Genomic DNA, 23,308 nt, shown 5'->3' with positions numbered 1-23,308 from the left:
ATCTATCCTACACTATTCCATTTTCATCCATATATTTATTCAATGACCATTTAAATGCCCTTAAAGTTGGCGAGTCTACTACTGTTGCAGGTAGGATGTTCCAAGCCCCTACTGCTCTCTGAGTAAAGAAGCTACCTCTGATATCACCCCTCAATTTAAAGCTATATCTCCTCATGCTAGCCATCACCATCTGAGGAAAAAGCTCTCACTGTCCACCCACTGTCTCACCCTCGATTATCTTATCTATCTCAATTAAGTCACCTCTCAACCTTCTTCTCTCTAATAAAAACAGCCTCAGCCTTTCCCCATATGACCATCCCTTCATACCAGGCAACATCCTAGTAAATCGTCTCTGAACCCTTTCCAATGCTTCCATATCATTCCTATAATGTGGTCCCAGAACTATATGTATTACTCCCAAGTGCGGTCGCCCCAAAATGAATCATCTCACACTTTTCCACATTAAACTCCATTTGCTACCTCTCAACCCAGCTCTGTAGCTTATCTCTGACTCTCTGTAACCTGCAACATCCTTCGGCAATATCCACAACTCCACCGACCTTAGTGTCACCCGCAAATTTTCTAATCCATCCTTCCACACCCTCATCCAGGTAATTTATAAACAGACCCAAAACAGATCCTTGTGGTGCACCACTAGTAACTGAACTCGAGGATGAATATTTCCCATCACCCACCACCCTGTTGTCTTCCAGCTAACCAATTTCTGATCCAAACCACTAAATCACCCTCAATCTCATGCCTCTGTATTTTGTGCAATAACCCACCATGAGGAACCTTATCAAATCCCTTACTGAAATCCATATACACCACATCAACCCTCATCCACCTGTTTGGTCACCTCAAAGAACTCAATAAGGTTTGTGAGGCACGGCCTGCCCTTTACAAAACTGTGTTGATTATCCCTAATTTACTTATTCCTCTCCAGATGATTATAAATCCTATCTCTTGATACTTTTTCCAACATTTTACCCACTACCAAAGTAAGGCGCTCAGGTCTATAATTTCCAGTGTAGTCTTTACTCCCCTACTTGAAGAAGGGAACAACATTTGCTATCCTTCAGTCTTCTTGCACTATTCCTGTAGACAATGACGATGTAAAGATCAAAGCCAAAGGCTCTGCATTCTCCTCCCTAGCTTCCCAGAGAATCCTAGGATAAATCCCATCTGGCCCAGGGGACTTATCTATTATCACACTTTCCAGAATTGCTAATACCACCTCCTTGTGAACCTCAATCCCGTCTAGTGTAGTAGCCTGTATCTCCGTATTCTCCTCAAAACAATGTCTTTTTCCAGTGTGAATACTGATGAAAAATATTCATTTAGCGCTTCTCATTTCTCCTCTGACTCCGCACACAATTTCCCACTACTGTCCTTGATTGGCCCTAATCTTACACTTGTCATTCTTTTGTACCTGATCTACCTATAGAAAGCTTTAGGGTTTTCCTTGATCCTATATACCAATGACTTCTCATGTCCCCTCCTGGCTGTTCTTAGCTCTCTCTTTAGGTCTTTCCTGGCTAACTTGTAACTCTCAAACACCCCAACTCAGCCTTCACGTCTCATCCTAACGTAAGTCGCCTTCTTCCTCTTGACAAGACTTCTTTAGTAAACCATGGCTCGTTACTTGACCACTTCCTCTCTGCCTGACAGGTACATACTTATCAAGGACATGCAGTAGCTGTTCCTTGAACAAGCTCCACATTTCAATTGTGCCCATCCCCTGCTGTTTTCTTCTCCATCCTAAACATCCTAATTCTTGCCTCATTGCATCATAATTACCTTTCTCCCAGCTATAACTCTTGCCCTGCGGTATACACCTATCCCTTTCCATAGCTAAGGTAAACATAACCGAATTGTGGTCACAATCACCAAAGTGCTCACTTACCTCCAAATCTAACACCTGGCTGGTTTCATTACCTAGTACCAAATCTAATGTGGCCTCTCCCCTTGTTGGTCTGTCTACATACTGTGTCAGGAAACCCACCTGCACACATTAGACAAAAACTGACACATCTAAAGTACTTGAACTATAGTATTTCCAGTCAATATTTGGAAAGTTAAAGTCCCACATAACAACTACCCTGTTACACTCGCTCCAGAATCCTCTCTGCTATCTTTTCCACAACATCCCTGGAACTCGTCAGAGGCCAATAGAAATCTCCCAACAGGGTGATCTCTCCTTTCCTGTTTCTAATCTCAGCCCATACTACCTCAGTTGACCGGTCCTCAAACGTCCTTTCTGCTACTGTAATGTGTCCTTGATTAACAATGCAGACCTCCCCCTCTTTTACCATCTTCTCTGTTCCTACTGAATCATTTAAATCCTGGAACCTGCAATAACCATTATTGTCCCTGCTCTATCCATGTATCCAAAAATGGCCACAACATTCGAAGTCCCAGGTACCAACCCATGCTGCAAGTTCACCCACCTTATTCTGGATACTCCTGGTGTTGAAGTAGACACATGTCAAACCACCTTCCTGCTTGCTGGTGCACTCTTGTGCCTTGAAACCATATTTCTGACCTCATTACTCTCAACCTCCTGGACACTGGAACTACAATTTGGGCTCCCATCCCCATGCTGAATTAATTTAAACTCTCCCAAAGAGAATCCGCAAACTCCCCCCTCCAGGATATTGGAACCCCTCTGGTTCAGATGAAGACCATCCTGTTTGTAGAGGTCCCACCTACCCCAGAAAGAGCCCCAATTATCCAGGTATCCAAAACCCTCCCTCCTGCACTATTCCTGTAGCCACGTGTTCAACTCCCCTCTCTCCCTATTCCTTGCCTCACTAGCATGTGGTACGGGTAACAAACCAGAGGTAACAACTCTATTTGTTCTAGCTCCAAGCTTCCACCCTTGCTCCCTGCATTTCTGCCATAAATCCCCATCCTTTTTTTTTAACCTGTCATTGGTGCCTATGTGGATCATGACTTGGGGGCTGTTCCCCCTCCCCCTCAAGGATCCCCGAAAACACGATCTGGGACATCACAAACCCTGGCACCTGGGAGGCAACACACCAACTGTGAGTTTCTCTCATTCCCACTGAGCCTTCTCTCTGTCCCCTTAACTATGGAGTCCCCAGTGACTAAAGCTCTGCTCCTCTCCCCTCTTCCCTTCTGAGCAATAGGGACAGACTCTGTACCAGAGACCTGTACCCCATGGCTTATCCCTGATAAGTCATGCCCCCCAATTGTATCCAAAATGGTATACTTGTTGTTGAGGGGAAGGGTTACAGGGGATCCCTGCACTGCCTGCTTGTTCCCTTTCCATCCCCTGACTCACCCATCTGCCTCTTTCTTGTACCTGAGGTGTGACTACCTCCCTGTAACTTCTCTCAATAACCCCCTCCACCTCCCGAATGATCCAAAGTTCATCCAGCTCCAGTTCCCTAACGCGGTATTCAAGGTGCTGGAGTTGAATGTACTTGCTGCAGAGGAAGTCAGCAGGGCCACTACTGGTGACCCTTACCTCCCACATTCTGCAGAAGGAACATGCAACGGCCCTATTCTCCATTCCGATTATTCTAAATTCCCAAAGAGATTATTGAAAAATAAGGAATAAAAAAAGCTAGTTACCTGACCAATCTGGTGCACAGAACTCTTTTGTTTTTGCTTAGAGGAGGAGGATGGGTGGGCGACACTACCTAAGTTGTGTTTGGGTAACCTAACCACCCAAATATATTACTTCACTTACTCAGCAGTCCCGTGTCCCTTCCTGCTCAGCGTGTGCTCCGCCTACTCATGAGGTAAGTTTTTAAATCACTGACTCGTCTTCCCAGCAACCTCTCTCCCTCTCTCCTCATTGCTCACAAGAAATGGAAGTCTGACCTCTAGGCAAGTCCCTTTTAAGTGGGAAACTTACCTCCCGGCAGCCTGGCTCCTCTCTCCCTCCTCGCTGCTCCCGAAAAATGGATGTAGGCCAATTGCTGGCAAATGGGACGAGATTTGTTTAGGATATCTGGTCGGCATGGATGAGTTGGACCGAAGGGTCTGTTTCCGTGCTGTACATCTCTATGACTCTTGTGGACAAGTCTTAGACCAAAGGGCATAATCTCAGAATACAGGGTTCTGCATTTAAGACAGAGCTGAGGAGGAATTTCCTCTCCCCTCTACGGATAGTGAACGTGTAGAATTTTACTTTTACCACAGAGAGGGTTATTGAGGCTGGGTCATTATGTATATTCACGGCTGAGATAGACTGATATTTTTTATTCAGTCAGGGAATCGAGGGCTATGAGGGTGGACAAGCAGGAAAGTGGAGTTGGGGATTATCAGATCAGCCATGATCTCATTGAATAGCAGAGGAGATTCGATGGAATGAATGGCCTACTTCAGCTCCTACTTTTATGGTCTTATCTAAAAATCCCGGAGCCTCTTGTTGAATCTGACACATTGCATTGTGCCTGGCATTCACTAGGTGGCCATCTCAAGGATGAATACGGAGCGTGTCAGCGTGGTCTGCTGGCAACTCTGCCTGTGGAGTTCAGACATCTCCAGCACTTGACCCATTTGGATTTGAGCTTCAACAGCTTCACTTCTGTTCCTGAATGTGTGACTGAATTGAAGGAGCTAACTGTGCTTCTCCTGTCCCATAACCAGCTGGCCACACTGCCCGAGAGCATTGGCAAGCTGGCAAAACTGATCTTCCTTTCTCTGATGAAAAACCAGCTGAGAGAGTTGCCTGGGAGCATCAATGAACTTGCGGCACTGCAGAGAGCAAATATTTCTGAAAATGAACTGGAACAGCTTCCTGATGAGATTGGAAACCTCCCAAACTGTGCACAATTAGATCTTTCGGGCAATAGACTAACAACTATACCATCTTCACTTGGTGAGTTTAGTTGTGAAACGGTTGTAATCACTGGAATAGCAATATGATTTAAGTTTAGAAATTGCTCATTATAGAAGATACACTGAAGGTTATTAGAACATAGAACATAGAAAAGTACAGCACAGAACAGGCCCTTTGGCTCACGATGTTGTGCCAAGGTTTAATCCTAATGTAAAATATAATAACGTAACCTATGCACTCCTCAACTCATTGCTATCCATGTGCATGTCCAGCAGTCGCTTAAATGTTCCCAATGACTCTGCTTCCACCACCACAGCTGGCAACGCATTCCATGCATTCACAACTCTGTGTAAACAACCTACCTCTGACGTCTCCCTTATATCTTCCTCCTAATATCTTCAAACTATGACTCCTCGTACCAGTCAATCCTGTCCAGGGGAAAAGTCTCTGCTATTGACTCTACCTATTCCACTCATTATCTTGTCTCCCTCGATCAGGTCTCCTCTCTTCCTCCTTCTCTCCAGAGAGAAAAGTCTGAGCTTATTCAACCTTTCTTCATAAGGCAAGCCCTCCAGTCCAGGCAGCACCCTGATAAACCTTCTTTGCACCCTCTCCAAAGCCTCTATCTTTCATATTGTTATTGTGAACATCTGAAAAGATAAAGTGTCAAATACTTTTAATTTCATGTGATAATGGTAATATCCCAGCATATTTAATCTGTTTAATCATGTCCATAGTAGAGCATGTTTGGTGCCCAATACGTTTCAAGAGAAAACAGAAATGGAAAATTAACATTCTGTTCTGAGGGTTTACATATCAAAAGACAATCAAGAGCACCTAAATCATTACTGTGAAGCTCCTATTAATGCTTATTAGTCTGTAATAAACTCGCGACAATCTCATACTATTGGTGAACTTTCACAAGTCTTTCATTGATTCAAAGCTTTGTATATATGTTTTAACTTTGAGTGTGTTGGTATTGTAATATGATATAATGTTAGCCGCTGATGCTTTGAGATCAAATGACAACACCTTTTAAACATCTGCTATAAATGACACAAAGCTTTATGCCCTGCACACAGCAAACCTGAAGTCTCTTGAGGAATTGTATCTACACAGCAACCAACTTGTAACCGTCCCGACCTCCCTCGCTCACCTTCCCAAATTGTCTAGACTTGACCTGCAAAACAACAGCCTGCGCGTTGTCCCTGCAGAGATCCAGAACTTACCCTATGTGAATTTAAAGGGCAATCCAATAGGGGAGGCTGAGTCCCCGAATATTAAAGGTAATGAATCGAGAGTTTATTCCATTTCACCAGTTGCTGCTTTGTATTTTTGTGAAAGTTTTTGTACTTCTTTTGTTCTTGCTTCACTGAATACTGTGAGCAGTGAAAGGTGTTCTGTGTTTTGCCAGTTCTACGCTGAGTTGTACTGTATGGGAAATTGTATAAGAAATTATCTGTGCAGATGTTCATTGATCATCTGGCTACTCAACCCAGCAGCCCACCGTCGCGCTTTGAGCTGAAACATTGATCACTTTAATCATGGGAGGAAGAAGATAATACACTGACAGCTTCACCAGTGAAGTCACTGAGCGCTGATCAGGGATAGAAACTTTGGATTACCCTTCAGATTTGGCCCTTTCTTCCAAGCCTGACAACGTGGAGATAAAATGCTTTATAAACCTAGGAAGGCAATTCAGCCAGTCTTGTCTGAGCTGGCTCTTTTTCTGTGTAAGAGCTCCTCTGCTAATCCCATTTCCCTCCCCTTTCTCCATAGCCCTGTAAAACCTTTCTCTTCAGATAATTGTCCATTACTCCTTGAAAGCCACAATTGAATCTGTCTTCACACACTCTTAGTACATTACAGATATTCATTGCTTGCTGCATAAATCATAGAATCCCTATGTTGTAGAAATGAATCATTTTGGCCCAACAAGTCCAAACCAACCCTCCAAAGTGTATCCCACCCAGACCCATTCCCCGACCCTATTACTGTACATTTACCTCTGACTAATGCACTTATCTGACACAGTGGCTCAGTGGTTAGTACTGCTGCCTCACAGCGCCAGGGACCTGGGTTCGAGTCCCGCCTCAGGCGACTGTCTGTGTGGAGTTTGCACATTCTCCCAGTGTCTGCATGGGTTTTCTCCGGGTTCTCCAGTTTCCTCACACAATCCAAAGATTGCCCACAGTGTTAGGTGTGTCAGTCAGGGGTGAATATAGGGTAGGGAAATGGGTCTGGATGGGTTGCTCTTCAGAGGGTCGGTGTGGACTTGTTGGGCCGAAGGATCTGTTTCCATACTGTAGGGAATCTAATCTAATCTAGCCTACACCTAATCTCAGAACACTACGAGCAATTTAGCATGGCCAGTTCACCTAACCGGCACATCTTTGGATTGTGGGAAGAAACCGGAGCACCCGGAGGAAACGCACGCCGACACGGGGAGAATGTGCGAGGAAGGTTTTCCTCTCGTGATTGGTTCCTTTTGCCCATGACCTTTAAATCAGTGTCCCCTGGTTTTCAACACCAGCCAGTGAGAGCAGTTTCTCATTATCTGCTCTGTCCAGATCCCTCCTGTTTTTGAAAGTCTCAATTAAATCTCTGCTCAACCTTCCCCACTTCCAAGGAGAGCATCTGTAATCCGTCCTCAGGATTGCAATCCCTGTAGCCATTCTCCTAAATGTTTCCTGCACCCTGAAATCATTTAATAGTAGCTTTAAATGCATAAAATAATTGCAAAGAATACAGGGTGAAACCTGTATCCATGGGTCCAGTTTCCATGATTTCAGTTACCCACGGTTTACCGTAGCCTGAACATATTAGAGGGAACATTCCAGAACTCGGCACCAGGGGGCTGCTGGGAAGGTATGTTTCCCATTTAACTGAATGGGTTCGCACCTATCTGCAGTTTTGGGCCTCTGCAGTCGGTCTTGGAACATGTCCCCCACGTGTATGGAGAGGGGGGACTGCTGTACTCCCTCGGTGGTGAGGGGAGTTGTCCATCTTTCCCCTCACTTTCCCCTCTACTGAGCTGAGCTTCATTTTGTTACATTTGAGATCATAACTGGCATCTGTCATATCCAAACTGAAGTCAATTACACATTTAAACATCCCCTAGCTATTTGTTAGTGTCATGGTAAATACCCCTTCCCCCTTCGAGTGGGAGACCAGGGTTCAACTCCTCGATGGGGAGGACAACTTGCTTGGATCAGCCATGCTCCTCTTGAATGGCTGAACAAATTCGAAGGGCCGAACAGCCTACTCCAGTTTCTATTTCTTGTGACCTTGCAGGAAATGGATTAGTATAAACACTTGACACTCTCTCTGCCTCTTCAACCCCCACAATGTCTTCAAACTCCCAAGGGAGCTGTCTGGTTCTGCTTGATCCACACCTCTGTCTGGTGCCAGGGATTGAAACGGAGTAAAGAGCAGTAGGTTGAGCCTTCCTGTGTAGAGCCACACTTTGACTTATGATTCATTCTTAACATCTTTTCATTCTCTTATCTCTTTAATTCTTTCAGCCACAAACTCCCATTGAGGAACCAGTGTCTTACCCAAGTAGTTAAGATGAGTTGGTGATTCTCCACTGACCATAAAATATATTTATATATGACTAAAGTGGGACCAGATCCTGTCTTTGCCTGACTGATATACTTACACTTTCTGACAACACCTTACTGAAATACTGACAAACGTCAGTTTGCTGAGCACTGATGAAGAGCTGGCTGTGGGACTGTGTGGTCAATATGGCCCAATGACACCCCGAGACATCAATTACCAAATAAGTTTGCAGAATGGCCCTTGCAGCTCTCTGTTGCTGTATATCTTCATTCAAATCACTCCACAGTATATTTGTCTATTTAACAGTTTACAGCATGGAAACAGACCCTTCGGTCCAACCCGTCCATGCTGACCAGGTATCCCAACTCCATCTAGTCCCACCTGCCAGCACCTGGCCCAGATCTCTCTAAACTCTTCCTATTCATATACCCATCCAAATTCCTTTTAAATGTTGCAATCATACTAGCCTCCATAACTTCCTCTGGCAGCTCATTCCATACGCGTACCACCCTCTCTTTGGAAAAAGTTGCCCCTTATGTCTCTTTTGTATCTGTCCCTTCTGACCCTAAACCTATGCCCTCTAGTTGTGGACTCCCCCACCCCAGGGAAGAGACTTTGTCTATTTATCCTATCCATGCCCCTCAATATTTTATAAACTTCTATAAGGTCACCCCTCAGCCTCTGACGCTCCAAGGAAAACAGCTCCAGCCTTTTCAACCTCTCCGTCTGGCTCAAATCCTCCAACCCTGGCAACATCCTTGTAAATCTTTTCTGAACCCTTTCAAGTTTCACAACATCCTTCCGATAGGAAGGAGACCAGAATTGCACGCAATATTCCAAAAGTGGCCTAACCAATGTCCTGTACAGCTGCAACATGACCTCCCAACTCCTGTACTCCATACTCTGACCAATAAAGCAAAGCATACCACATGCCTTCTTCGCTAGCCACTTTCAAGGAGCTATGAACCTGCATTCCAAGGTCTCTTTGTTCAGCATCACTCCCTAGGACCTTACCATTAAGTGTATAAGTCCTGCTAAGATTTGCTTTCCCAAAATGCAGCACCTTGCATTTATCTGAATTAAACTCCATCTGCCACTTCTCAGCCCATTGGCCCATCTAGTCCAGATCCTGTTGTAATCTGAGGGAACCCTCTTCGCTGTCCACTACACCTCCAATTTTGGTTTCATCTGCAAACTTAGGAACTATACCTCTTGTGCTCACATCCAAATCGTTTATATAAATGATGAAAAGTAGAAGGGCCCAGCACCGATCCTTGTGGCACTCCACAGGCCTCCCGTCTGAAAAACAACCCTCCATCACCAACTGGTCTTCTACCTTTGAGCCAGTTCTGTATCCAAATGGCTAGTTCTCCCTGTATTCCATGAGATCTAACCTTGCTAATCAGTCTCCTATGGGGAACCTTGTCAAACGCCTTAATGAAGTCCACATAGATCACATCTACTGCTCTGCCCTGATCTTTGTTACTTCAAAAAACTCAGTCAACTTTGTGAGACATGATTTCCCACACACAAAGCCATTTTGACTATCCCTAATCAGTCCTTGCCTTTCCAAATACACGTACATCCTGTCCCTCAGGATTCCCTCCAACAACTTGCCCACTATCGACATCAGGCTCACTGGTCTATAGTTCCCTGGTTTGTCTTTACCACCTTTCTAAAATAGTGGCACCACGTTAGCCAACCTCCAGTCTTCCGCCACCTCACCTGTGACGATCAATGATACAAATATCACAGCAAGGGGCCCAGCAATCACTTCCCTAGCTTCCCACAAAGCTCTAGGGTACACCTGATCAGGTCCTGGGGATTTATCCACATTTATGCGTTTCAAGACATTCGGCACTTCCTCCTCTGTGAGATGGACATTTTTCAAGATGTCAGCATCTATTTCTCTGCATTCTATAATCTTCCATGTACTTTGCCACAGTTAACACTGATGCAAAATACTCGTTTAGTATCTCCCCCATTTCCTGCAGCTGCACACAAAGGCTGCCTTGCTGATCTTTGAGGGGCCCTATTCTCTCCCTCGTTACCCTTTTGTCGTTGATGTATTTGTAAAAACCCTTTGGATTCTCCTCAATTCTATTTGCCAAAGCTATCTCATGTCCCCATTGTACCCTCGTGATTTCCCTCTTAAGTATACTCCTACTGCCTTTATACTCTTCTAAGGATTCACTTGATCTATCCTGTCTGTTGTTGAAAAATGTGGTGCTGGAAAAACACAGCAGGCCCAGCAGCATCCGAGGAACAGGAGAATTGACATTTCGGGCATAAGCCCTTCTTCAGGAATGAGGCTGGTGTGCCAAGCGGGCTGAGATAAAAGGTAAGGGGGAGGAAATTTGGGGGAGGGGCGCTGGGAATACGATAGCTGAAAGGAGGTGAGGGTGAGGGTGATAGGCCGGAGAGGGGGTGGGGGCGGAGAGGTCGGGAAGAAGATTGCAGGTCAAGAGGATGGTGCTGAATCTGGGGGTTGGGACTGAGATAAGGTGGGGGGGAGGGGAAATGAGGAAGCTGGAGAAATCTACATTCATCCCGTGTGGTTGGAGGGTTCCTAGGTGGAAGATGAGACGCTCTTCCTCCAGGCATCCATGTGGTCAGGGTCTGGCGATGGAGGAGGCCAAGGACCTGCATGTCCTTGGCGGATTGGAGGGGGAGTTAAAGTGTTCAGCCACGGGGCGGTTGGGTTGGTTGGTCCACGTGTCCCAGAGGTGTTCCCTGAAACGTTCCGCAAGTAGGTGGCCTGGCTCCCCAATATAGAGGAGACCACATTGGGTGCAGCAGATACAGTAAATGGTGTGTGGAGGTGCAGGTGAATTTGCGACGGATATGGAAGGATCCATTGGAGGCCTTGGAGGGAGGTGAGGGGGGAGGTGTGGGCGCAAGTTTTGCATTTCTTGTGGTTGCAGGGGAAGGTGCCCGGTGTGGAGGTTGGGTTGGTGGGGGGTGTGGACCTGATGAGGGAGTTGCGGAGGGAAATATATCCCCTCAACCAGGACTCTCGCCCACCCTCTGACAACCCCTTCTCCCACCTCCAACGCACCCCATCCACCCGGACACCCCGTGCTGGCCTCTTACCCGCCCTAGATCTCTTCATATCCAACTGCCGCCGTGACATTGACCGCCTCAATCTGTCCACCCCTCTCACCCACTCCAACCTCTCACCCTCACAACGCGCAGCCCTCCACTCCAACCTCAACCTCACTATCAAACTGGCAGACAAGGGAGGCGCAGTGGTAGTTTGGCGCACTGATCTTTACATTGCTGAGGCTAAACGCCAGCTCGGGGACACCACCTCCTACTGCCCCCTTGACCATGACCCCACCTCCCACCACCAAACCATCATCTCCCAGACCATCCATAACCTCATCACCGCCTCCAACCTCATAGTCCCACAACCCCGCTCCGCCCGTTTCTATCTCCTACCCAAAATCCACAAACCCGACTGCCCCGGCCAACCCATTGTCTCAGCCTGCTCCTGGCCCACCGAATTCATCTCTGCATACCTCGACACTGTCCTGTCCCCCTGAGTCCAAGAACTCCCACCTACGTTCGGGACACCACCCACGCCCTTCACCTCCTCCATGATTTTCGCTTCCCCAGCCCCCAACGCCATATCTTCACCATGGACATCCAGTCCCTATACACCTCCATCCCCCATCACGAAGGCCTCAAAGCCCTCCGCTTCTTCCTCTCCCGCCGTCCCTTCCACTGACACCCTCCTTTGACTGACTGAACTGGTCATCACTCTTAACAACTTCTCTTTCCAATCCTCCCACTTCCTCCAAATCAAAGGAGTAGCCATGGGCACCGGCATGGGCCCCAGCTATGTCTGCCTCTTCGTTGGATATGTGGAACAGTCCATCTTCCGCAGCTACACTGGCACCACTCCCCACCTTTTCCTCTGCTACATCGATGATTGTATTGGCGCTACCTCGTGTTCCCACTAGGAGGTTGAACAGTTCATCCACTTTACTAACACCTTCCAACCCGACCTCAAAATCTACCTGGACCGTCTCAGACTCCTCCCTCCCCTTCCTAGACCTCTCCATTTCTATCTCAGGCGACCAACTCAACACAGACATTTACTCAAACCGATCGACTCCCACAGCTACCTAGATTACACCTCCTCCCACCCTGCCCGCTGTAAAAATGCCATCCCATAGTCCCAATTCCTTTGTCTCTGCCGCATCTGCTCCCAGGAAGACCAATTCCAATACCAAACAACTCAGATGGCCTCCTTCAAAGACCGCAATCTCCCCTCCGACGTGGTCGATAATGCTCTCCACCACATCTCCTCCACTTCCCGCACCTCCGCCCTTGAACCCCGCCCCTCCAATCGCCACCAGGACAGAACCCCACTGGTCCTCACTTTCCACCCCACCAACCTCCAGATACATCGTATCATCCTCTGTCATTTCCGCCATCTCCAAACAGACCCCACCACCAGGGATATATTTCCCTTCCCACCCCTATCAGCATTCAGGAGAGACCACTCCCTCCGTGACTCCCTCATCAGGTCCACACCCCCCCACCAACCCAACCTCCACTCCCTGCACCTTCCCCTGCAACCGCAAGAAGTGCAAAACTTGTGCCCACACCTCCCCCCTCACCTCCCCCCAAGGCCCCAATGGATCTTTCCATATCCGTCGCAAATTCACCTACACCTCCACACACATCATTTACTGCATCCGCTGCACCCGATGTGGTCTCCTCTACATTGGGGAGACAGACCGCCTACTTGCGAAACGTTTCAGGGAACACCTCTGGGACACCCGCACCAACTAACCCAACCGCCCCGTGGCTGAACACTTTAGCTCCCCCTCCCACTCCACCAAGGACATGCAGGTACTTGGCTGCCTCCATCGCCAGACCCTGACCACATGACGCCTGGAGGAAGAGCACCTCATCTTCCGCTAGGAACCCTCCAACCACATGGGATGAATGTAGATTTCTCCAGCTTCCTCATTTTCCCACCCCTCACCTTATCTCAGTCCCAACCTCTGGATTGAGCACTGCCCTCTTGACCTGCAATCTTCTTCCCGACCTCTCTGCCCCCACCCCCTTTCCGGCCTATCACCCTCACCTCCTTCCACCTATCGTATTCCCAGCGCCCTTCCCCCAAATTCTCTCCTCCCCTACCTTTTATCTCAGCCCGGTTGGCACACCAGCCTCATTCCTGAAGAAGGGCTTATGCCCGAAACGTCGATTCTCCTGCTTCTCTGATGCTGCCTGGCCTGCTGTGTTTTTCCAGCACCACATTTTTCAACTCTGGTCTCCAGCATCTGCAGTCCTCACTTTCTCCTATCCTGTCTGTACCTGAAATATGCTTCCTTCTTTTTCTTAACCAAACCCTCAATTTCGTTAGCCATCTAGCATTCCCTACACTTACCAGCCTTCCCTTTCACCCTACCAGGAATATAGTTTCTCTGGATTCTCGTTATCTCATTTCTGAAGGCTTCCCATTTTCCAGCCGCCCGTTTACCTGCGAAAATCTGCCCCCATCAGCTTTTGAAAGTTCTTGCCTAATACCGTTAAAGTTTAGTCTGCCTCCAATTTAGAACTTCAACTTTTAGATCTGGTCTATCCTTTTCCATCACTATTTTAAAACTTGCAGTGCCAAATTTTGTCACATCTCTCTCGTGGACTGAGACACATCAGTCTTGAAGGAGCATTGCGATTTAATTTGTGTGGTGATGACCTGCTCTTTATAGTAGTTTTCATAGTGTAGTACAAAAATAAATTGGATGTAGCAACTGAGAAAGACTCCTTGCATGATTGTGAATTCGTTTAACAGCGTCATCAGCACAGAAACAGACCCTTCGGCCCAACCAGTCCACGCTGACCATAATCCCAAACTAAACTAGTCCCACCTACCTGCACTTGGCCCATACATTTCTTATTCATGTACTTGTCCAAATGTCTTTTAAATGTTATAACTGCACCTGGATCGACCACTTCCTCTGGAAGTACCTACCACACAATAACTATAGGTATCATAGTTTACAACTATTAAAAAGTTAAATTTCCCAGGTTGGGAATAGTGTTGTTGCTATACTCCAGCCCCGGTATTCCTTCAATTGTTGGTCTTTCTGTACTGGATTGAGGATGCCACTAGAGGGCGACATATACCATTTGCAAGTTGACAGGCGGCTCTAACATGATGTACCAGAGAGTCTTGCTCAGTGAGTGAAACAAAACGCGGATACCTTGCAATATTCTCAGTCAGAACCCCTTCTTGAAACATTTTTGAACCTCCCCAAGATTGGCAGGTCAGAGGAAGTAAGCAAAAAGTGGTAAATACCTGTAAGATTTCCAGTGCATTTTACCACTGGAAGATTACTGTGTTCAGTGTTTTCATTGTTCATTGCATTCCTTATTTCTATTCTGCAGAATGGAAATGATAGAGCATTTTAATTTCTTTCATAAAACATACCACCACGCAAATTACTGAGTGTATGCCATGGTCGCAAGTAGATGCCCAGTTCTAAGGTTTATGTGATTGTCACTTTGATCAGATTAAACTTTACAACATCGCCTGAATCCATCCAATGTTTCTGTAACAAGTCAGAATGAAAGTATAGAATAAAAATGGACCCCCATGTTAAGAGAAGGGTTGGGAAATATTCTTAACGTGTTTCCACCGATGTAATTGCCTTGCCCATTTTACCCTCATTTTTGTTGCTCACAGCATTGTAAGGCTGTTCATGCCAATGACATTGGGAATATAATTTCTCATGTGATCTACCATGTTTGCTAGAAGCTGCTTAAAATCACTTGACAAAACTTATAAAAAAGGTGATTTGTGTTCCACATCACTTAATATTGGATTTCTTGTCTCGTTCTATATAGGCTGTGCCAAACCCAAAGATATCCCGGTCCGATATCTCGCATCCGATACAGACAGGTACCCTGAGTTGCTCTTTAAATGAGTCGGACAGTTCGGTTGCCTGTGGTAATGGAATTAAACATGTGTATTATCAAACTCTCTCTTCCAGCTTCATTGTGACCACGGAAGGTTGCAAGGTTGAGTTGCCCTGTGGGATCAAAATCCATTTCCCACCTGAGGCGCTTTCTCTGGCAGTGATCACATGCAGAGTGACCTCCCCTGACCCACAGCAGGTGAAACTAAGGCACCATGACTTTTTACTGAGCCAGGTCCTGGAACTTCTACCGCACGGGATACAGTTTGAAAAGGTACTAGCTGAAATCTCCATACTTTGTCTGGCATTGTTCATGGGCCATTAGCCGATGATCTTTTGCAAGGAGAAGCAGGAACAAACCCTAGATTTTACTTTATTCTGATGCAAAGTTGGATTTTCTACTTGAGGCTACAATTCATGCTAAACTCACTTGATTTAGAGTTTAATTGTCACCAGGAATATTTGTTAACACAGTTTCAATAGTTGGTAACCTTTATTTTTCTCTTCAGACTTTTCTATATCTGAGAAATATGATGGACATATGTTAGTGGAAGAGTGTATCAGCAGACCTCCTGAGGCATTGCTCATTGTAAAGATATTTTAATAGCTCACTCCCCTCTTCTTTCTGAGCTCCATCTCTCTATCTATGACTACGATGCTTTTCTCTACAGTTTTCCTCCTTCTGAAGCTTGTTCCTGCAGTATTACTACCTAGCCTCAATTGGGACGTTAGTCTTATTTTGAAGCTTTCTTTAGCTGCTGCTAAATTTTGAGACAAAAACAGTGGTGTGGTTGCGGAGATCGCTGAAGCAATGTTAAATGATCCACACCGTGTGTGTCTGAGGACGAGGAGGACTGGCCAGCCCCACACCAGCCCTGGCTCATCCTTCCTGACAGAGTCTAAATACCAGAATTTCCTGATTCCAGAATTTTCCTTGCTATCCACATTATTGATCATTCTGTGTTAAGAACATATTCCTGTCCAACTTTTTTGGCAGTTAGTGAGTTTGAGATTGGGTGTCTTTCCAGATTTTATTTTTTCCGTAACATCATCTATTTTATGTGAGATTGCTTGTGATTGCCTATCTTTTGAGGATTAAAAAAAACCCAAATATCATCAATCTTTTCTAGTAGTTTAGACTCTTGATATTAATCTTTCTGGACTAACAAGTCCTTATTCAGACCTTCTCCTTCATTGTGTTCTCGCTCGACTCGATATATAGCATTCGCTAGTCTTTGCAACAGTCCCACACTCTCTACTTCTCTTACTCTGTCTAATACTTTGTTTTCCAAGCAAACCTCCACACTGCTGCTCTTCTACCAAAGCTTCTCCGATCTCTGCAAGTTACTCTGAAGACCACTTAGCCTTGCTCCCTTTCTCTGTCAGCGCTCAAAGGCTTCTTTGAACCCCACATATCCTGCAGAGTGCCTTCAGTCACCTAACTCTGACTTCCTGCGCAGTGCCTACTGTCTTTTGCAAACCGCTTTGAGATTTATTTCAGTCAGCAAGAACCACTAAAGTGTTGGTTTTATTATAGCACAATTAGTTCGGGGTGTCCCTACACTCCATGGACTTCAGTGGTTCAAGAAGGCAGCTCACCATCATCTCCAGGGGGATTAGGAATGGGTAATGGATGCTGACCCAGCCATCGACACCCCCATGACCGAGTGAAAAGAAACTACATGCAAGAAGTGAAATGATTATGACAAAATCACAATGCCATAGAATGGGAAACGCGGTGCAGAAAATTTGGTTTGGAATTTGCCGTTGGTGAATTGTTTACCTGTTTTGATTAAGTTTGGCCATTTTAGATCTGATGACAGTTAGCATGAAGTGGACACCTGAGTGGTTAGGGGTGTGCATTGTGCAACTATTGAATGAGGCGTGAAGTTGTAATGATGAAAGGCTGATCAGAGGGTATGCATATTGTTGTTTTAAAAAAAACCTCATTGTTTTGAAAAGCAAGTTTTTGGCTGATTACACAAATTTCCACTTGTGCATCGACAGGAAGTACACATCTGGATGCCGTACATTCCTCCTCAGTCTGACCATCAAAGGGAACTTGTGATCCGAACGTTCAGTGAGAGCTGGAGTGACTTGGATACTAAGGTGTTTGAGGTATGTTGCTGACCGTGGGGCCAGTCAGTTATGTTCATATTTTTTGAAGGTGGGAAGCTTGTTTTGGTGATTTGCCCTTTAAATGTTATAAAGGCGACATCCATTTGCTTATTGGTGTCTCACGTTACCCTTGGTTACCATAATTTATGTCGTCAAAACAATAATTAGAGACCACATCCTTAATATTGACCATGTCAAGCCATTTCACCTTGCCCAGAATAGTAGTTAGGAGAAAGTGAGGACTGCAGATGCTGGAGACCGGAGTCGAAGAGTGTGGTGCTGGAAAAGCACTGCAGGTCAGGCAGCATCCAAGGAGCAGGAGAGTCAATGTTTCAAACATACGTGCTTCATCAGGAGTTCCCGATGAAGTGCTTATGCTCGAAATATCGACTCTCCTGCTCCTCGGATACTGCCTGACCGGCTGTGCTTTTCCAGCACCACACTCTTCGACCCAGAATATTAGTTTCAGAGGACATGGCATGCCTGTGCTCAGAGTTAGATTCATTAAAGATAAATGGACAGTCACAATGTTTGATTGAACGAGTGGCTAATTTGTGCGGAATATCCTCTCCGGGGAAGTTATTAGTATTCAAGCTGTGTGAAGACACAGTAGATGCATCCTTTAAAGGTCAAACCAGCTGTGAGTATCTCAATCTGATTTTTCCCAAATCGAACCAATGCCTGTGCACACATCTCAGCCATGCACCCAATGGAGAGAGAGAGACCAGGCAAAGGTGTTAATATTAGCTGGGAAAGGATTGGGCGGTGGTTGTATTCTGTTTTTGTCAGACGCTTGTGCCAGCCCATGCTGTAAATAAGAGTTGCACATTAATATGAATGCATTTGTAAAGGGAATGTAATGACTGGGTGGCGTGGTGGCTCCGTGGTTAGCACTGCTGCCTCACAGTGGCAGGGACCCGCGTTCGATTCCAGCCTTGGGTGACTGTCTTGTGTGGAGTTTGCCCCAGTCTGGGTGCCCCAGTTTCCTTCCACAGTTCAAAGATGTGCAGGTTAGGATTGACCATGCTAAGATTATCCTGTAATGTCTTTGGATGCAGAAATTAGGTGGATTACGCATTATTACCATAAGTTAAGGGGATAGCGGGAGGGAGGGTGGATCTGGGTAGGATGCTGTCCGAAGGGTCCATTTGGACTCAATGGGCCGAATGTCGTCTTTCCGATTAGCAGAGATTCTACGATTGTATATTTCATAGAAAAGACTCATTATAGAATCCTTGAAGTGTGGAAACAGGCCATTTGGCCCAACAGGCCCACACCCAGACCCATTCCCCTACCCTGTTACTCTACATTTCCCCTGACTAATGCTACCTAGCCTATATATCCCTGAACACTGGTCAATTTGGCATGGCCAGTTCACCTAACCTGCACACCTTTGGGCTGTGGGAGGAAACTGGAACACCCAGAGGAAACCCATGGGGAGATAACTGATAAATTCGAGCTTTCTAAGGGCTGCTGAACTGTGACTGAGAAATTAGTACTGTGAAAATACAGGTCAGTTTCATGGATGTATTGTATAATGGATCATTCTGAGAGTTGTCGGTGAGTTGCACAGGTTTACTTCACTCGTAAACTACTTCACAGGCTGCACAGTGGCTCAGCGGTTAGCACTGCTGTCTCACAGCACCAGGGGTCCCAGGTTCAATTCCTGCCTTGGGCAACTGTCTGTGTGGAGTTTGCACATTCTCCCCGTGTCTGCGTGGGTTTCCTGCTCCGGGTGCTCCAGTTTCCTCCCACAGTCACAAAGATGTGCAGGTTAGGTGAATTGGCCATGCTAAATTGTCCATAGTGTTAGGTGCATTACTCAGAGGGAAATGTGTCTGGGTGGGTTACTCTTCGGAGAGTTGGGGTGGACTTGTTGGGCCGAAGAGCCTATTTCCACACTAGGGAGTCTAGTGTAGTCTAATCTAAATATTACCATCAACTTCTTGAGCAGCAATTTATGTGAAAAACTATTATGTAGTATGTGAACTGGTTAAAACTTTGCAGTTGTGAATGCAGCTTTGGATTAGTATGCTATTAGCAATATTCATTGCCATCTGGAACATTCAACCCAAATGCTTTTGGGACAAAATCACTGAGTCACCACATTTAAACAACACATTGAAGGACCAGCTATTTGGTTTTATTTGGTTGCAGAACTTAACTGCAATTGCTTGCTTCTGGTTTTGGTCCAATGTGGGCTGTGTGTCTTTCTCTGGTAGTCAGTCACGTGATGCTACAGTGAGTCTCTTTTATTTTGTTTGCACTACATTGCTGCAGAATTCTTCAAGGGTAGCCATGGTGATGGAGTTCCCATGGTTACAGGAGTTTGCTGGTGCCAAGAGCCAAAATATGATGGATGTTTGCCTTCTATATGTAGAAGAAATTCTGTTCTCTGTTACAGACATAGCATTGTGTCTTCCATACTGCTCTGTGTCCATTGATTGATTAATTAATCTCATAGTGTCTTGGGGTTAGGCGAAGGGGGGTGGGGAAGAAACATTAAATATTATAAGAAAGAAGAAACCTTGGAGCCACATTCTTCATTCCAATGGTTTCTTGCATATGCTTTCAATTTCTCCTTCAGCAAATTGTAAAGTCTGCAACACAGCATGTGCTGTGCAGGAGAGATTGTGTCTCATTTTTTATTTTTTATTTTTATTTTTGAGCTTGCATCTTGAAGAATCAGCTGAAGTTTTGTGGGCTGAATGTAATGAGTTTCAGCAGGGTCACAGTAATGCAACAGGCAACGCCCAGCTTGTCCTGTGTTCCACCCTCTATTTCTTCTGTGATTAGGTATCAGTATCAGATGGAGGGTGGCGGAGCATTATGGGGGCACACCGTGACCTGGAAGGATTTCCAAGTGCTCGATTTTTAAAGGACTAACATCAATGCACCAAGCATTCAGCTGCCCAGCAGTTCAGAGGAGGGGCAGTGCTGTGTGAGGGAGAGGGTGCCTATAATCTCTGGTTGGACTCTGCCAACTTCTGTGTCAGCTGCCCACTTGGCCACCACCCAGGGAATAGAGATGGCAATCACAGTTGATTCTCCATGCGCAACCCTCTCCCAGCTCCCTACTCTCACTTCATGGTCTGCCAGGAGCAGTGGGAGAGCAAGGTGACCTCAGGGAATGGTGCCAGCAAATGGCTTGTCCTCCTCTTGGTTGTGAGTGAATGGTAAGAGGAACTATCCAGTGCTGATATTGGTGTTTTGCAGTGTAGGAAATTGCAGTGCAATACCGTTGGCATTGAAGGGGCTCAACATTCTTGTCTTCAAGTAATAGACTCCGAAGTCCTCATGGCATCCAATCCCTGTTTCACCTCTGGTCAAGTAAGGAGCTGGACTGGATCATCCTGATCCTGTTTTGACCCTTCACTAAAAGATGTCTGTTGAACCATGAGGTTTTCTGCTGCCAGGGCTTCCCCATTCTGGAGGACAATCAGGGAGATTTGAGCCAGTCTATTCTGTACTGCAATGCATCATTAGCTCGATCCACACTTTTGACATCAGTAAGGAAAAGATGCCAGACTCATCTCTTTAGTGGATAGGCCCCATCACTAAGTGTCCATCTCTCCATTGGCAGTGCTAGGGTGAGTAGCTGAGATGCTTGGAAGTACTTGAGGATGCGGGAGTCATGGCAACTTCAAGTGTGCTGAGCACAAACCTGCGTGATCCTCTGTCCATGGTCATATATAAGTTGTATTCAGGGAGTGAAAATCCTTTTGAGTTCATGAATACTCCTGGCTGATCTACCAGTGCCTTGATGGCCACAGATAATGATGACTTCCTGCTCTCTGGAGGAATGAGGCTACATCTCTAAACCCTATGGCTGTCTCATCTTGGTTGTTTTTTTTGATATAGATATTTTTATTAGAGATTTAACATTTTTACAAGTTTACAAAAATAAACAAAACTCTCAAATACAAACATTGATATACAATTAAATCAAATATACAATAGCCAAAATTTAACAAAAGAAAAAATATCGAAAAAGGAAAAAAAAAACAAAACTCAACTATCTACTAATCTAACCTACAACTCACCAGAGTGTATATTTAAGTCTCTTACATGCTCGGAATGTGTTAACATCAAATGTAATAAAACCCCTATTCGTGCGGGATTCCTCTCCTAAGGGGCCCCGGACCAGCCAGGTTTGTAATCTCAATTAAATAAAAGCCCTTGTTAGGATAGCCGAAATATCTGTATTTATGTAATTCAAGAAGAGCTGCCATATTTTATAAAATAATTCGGTCTTTCGGTGCACATATTTGTAAGGAAGTCAAGAGGAATACATTCCATAATTAATCTGTGCCAATTTGAAAGTCCAGGGGGGCCCTCAGCCACCCAGTTCACCAAAATATTTTTCCTTGCACAGAAAGAGAGAATAGAAAATAGTCTCTTCCCGTACATGTCCAGGGAGGGAAAGTTCGAAAAGCCCAAAAGGAGAGATACAGGGTTCACTTTAATTTCCGTTCCTAAAATTTCTGTCAGGGTACTTGCTACTTTAGACCAATATCTACGGATCTTATGACAGGTCCATAGGCAATGTACAAGAGTGCCCACCTCTATTTTACATTTGGGACACGTTGGAGATGCTCCTGCCTTAAATTTGGCCAGTCGAACCGGTGCTATATGGGCCCTATGAAGTATCTTCAGCTGGATAGCCTGGGTTCTATTACAGATAGTAATTCTTCTAGCGTTTTCCCAAATATCATTCCATGTTTCTATAGAGATTTCTAGTCCCAAATCCTGATCCCATGTTTTAAGCAGACTATCCATATCTCCCGATACTTCATGTAATAAATGATAAATAGTACTGACGGAAGATACCCCCACTGGTCGTAGGACACTACATTCTCTATCGGATTTATAAAGACTATCTAATAACGTAGTCTTCTTCTGTATATAGTCTCGAATTTGGAAGTATCGAAAGAGGTCTCCATTAGGTAATCCGAATTTCTGATGCAGCTGTTCAAAAGACATTAGGACCCCATCTTTAAATAGGTCCCCTAGACATGAGATACCCCTGGATCTCCGGAGTTTAAAAGTGGCATCTGTAAACCCCGGTTGGAATCCCCATGCTCCCACTATCGGTGCATAGGGGAATGTTTTATGTGAATTACCCTCATTTTGCCGCATTATATTCCAAGCCTTAATTGTGTTTAGTATTATTGGGTTTTTACAGTGATCTGTAATGACTTTCCTCTTGTCTGAAAATAAAAGGTTAATAAGTGGGTATTTTACTTGAGAAGCCTCGATGTTCAACCAGATTGATTGTGGATCAGACAAGACCCAATCAACTATGTAACTTAAAAGGGAACTTAACTGATATTTCCTAAAATCTGGGAAGTCCAATCCTCCCCTTGCCTGTGGAAGCTGTAGCTTCTTCAGCTTAATGAGGGGCCGTCTATGATTCCAGATAAAGGAACCCAGCCAGCCATATAATTTACGTAGTGCCAGCCTCGGCAGCATCACTGGAAGCATTCTCATAGGATATAGGAGACGGGGCAGGACATTCATTTTAATTAGTGCTATTCTACCCAACCAGGAGATTGGAAGGTCTCCCCATCGCTGGAGGTCCTGCCTTATCCTTTCCAGTAAATGCACAAAATGAGCCTTATACAACTGACCAAATACTGGGGTAATAAAAATGCCTAAATCTAAGAAGCCCTCCAGGGACCAACGAAAGGGAAAAAGGGATCCGTCCACTAAGTGGGGTATCATAGCAAGGCCACCCATTGGCATAGCCTCCGATTTTGAAAAATTAATTTTATAGCCTGAGAATGCGCTATATGTATTAATAACTTTGATTAGGAGAGGTACGGACATCAGAAGATTATTGAGGAATAGAAGAACATCATCTGCATAAAGG

General features: G+C 45.4%; 1 protein-coding gene across 7 annotated transcripts in view; it reads left to right on the top strand.

Moving 5' to 3' along the window:
- Positions 1-23,308, top strand: part of pidd1 (p53-induced death domain protein 1) — a 92,101-nt gene that overhangs the window by 15,632 nt on the left and 53,161 nt on the right. For 6 of the 7 annotated variants that reach the window (XM_087996714.1, XM_043706160.2, XM_087996713.1 and 3 more), the window contains exons 4-8: positions 4,442-4,855; positions 5,899-6,102; positions 15,248-15,302; positions 15,394-15,592; positions 17,326-17,436. In XM_087996714.1, coding sequence (XP_087852840.1) covers positions 4,442-4,855; positions 5,899-6,102; positions 15,248-15,302; positions 15,394-15,592; positions 17,326-17,436 — 983 coding nt within the window. The remainder of the gene's footprint in view (positions 1-4,441; positions 4,856-5,898; positions 6,103-15,247; positions 15,303-15,393; positions 15,593-17,325; positions 17,437-23,308) is intronic. The other variant, XM_043706163.2, reaches the window with a different exon arrangement.

Source organism: Chiloscyllium plagiosum, unplaced genomic scaffold (genome assembly GCF_037043375.1).
Source record: "Chiloscyllium plagiosum isolate Xiang-an unplaced genomic scaffold, Cpla_swu_hap1 HiC_scaffold_18, whole genome shotgun sequence".
NCBI lineage: Eukaryota > Metazoa > Chordata > Chondrichthyes > Orectolobiformes > Hemiscylliidae > Chiloscyllium > Chiloscyllium plagiosum.
Note: the sequence above shows the minus strand (reverse complement) of the source record. Positions and strands in the feature narration are given on the sequence as shown.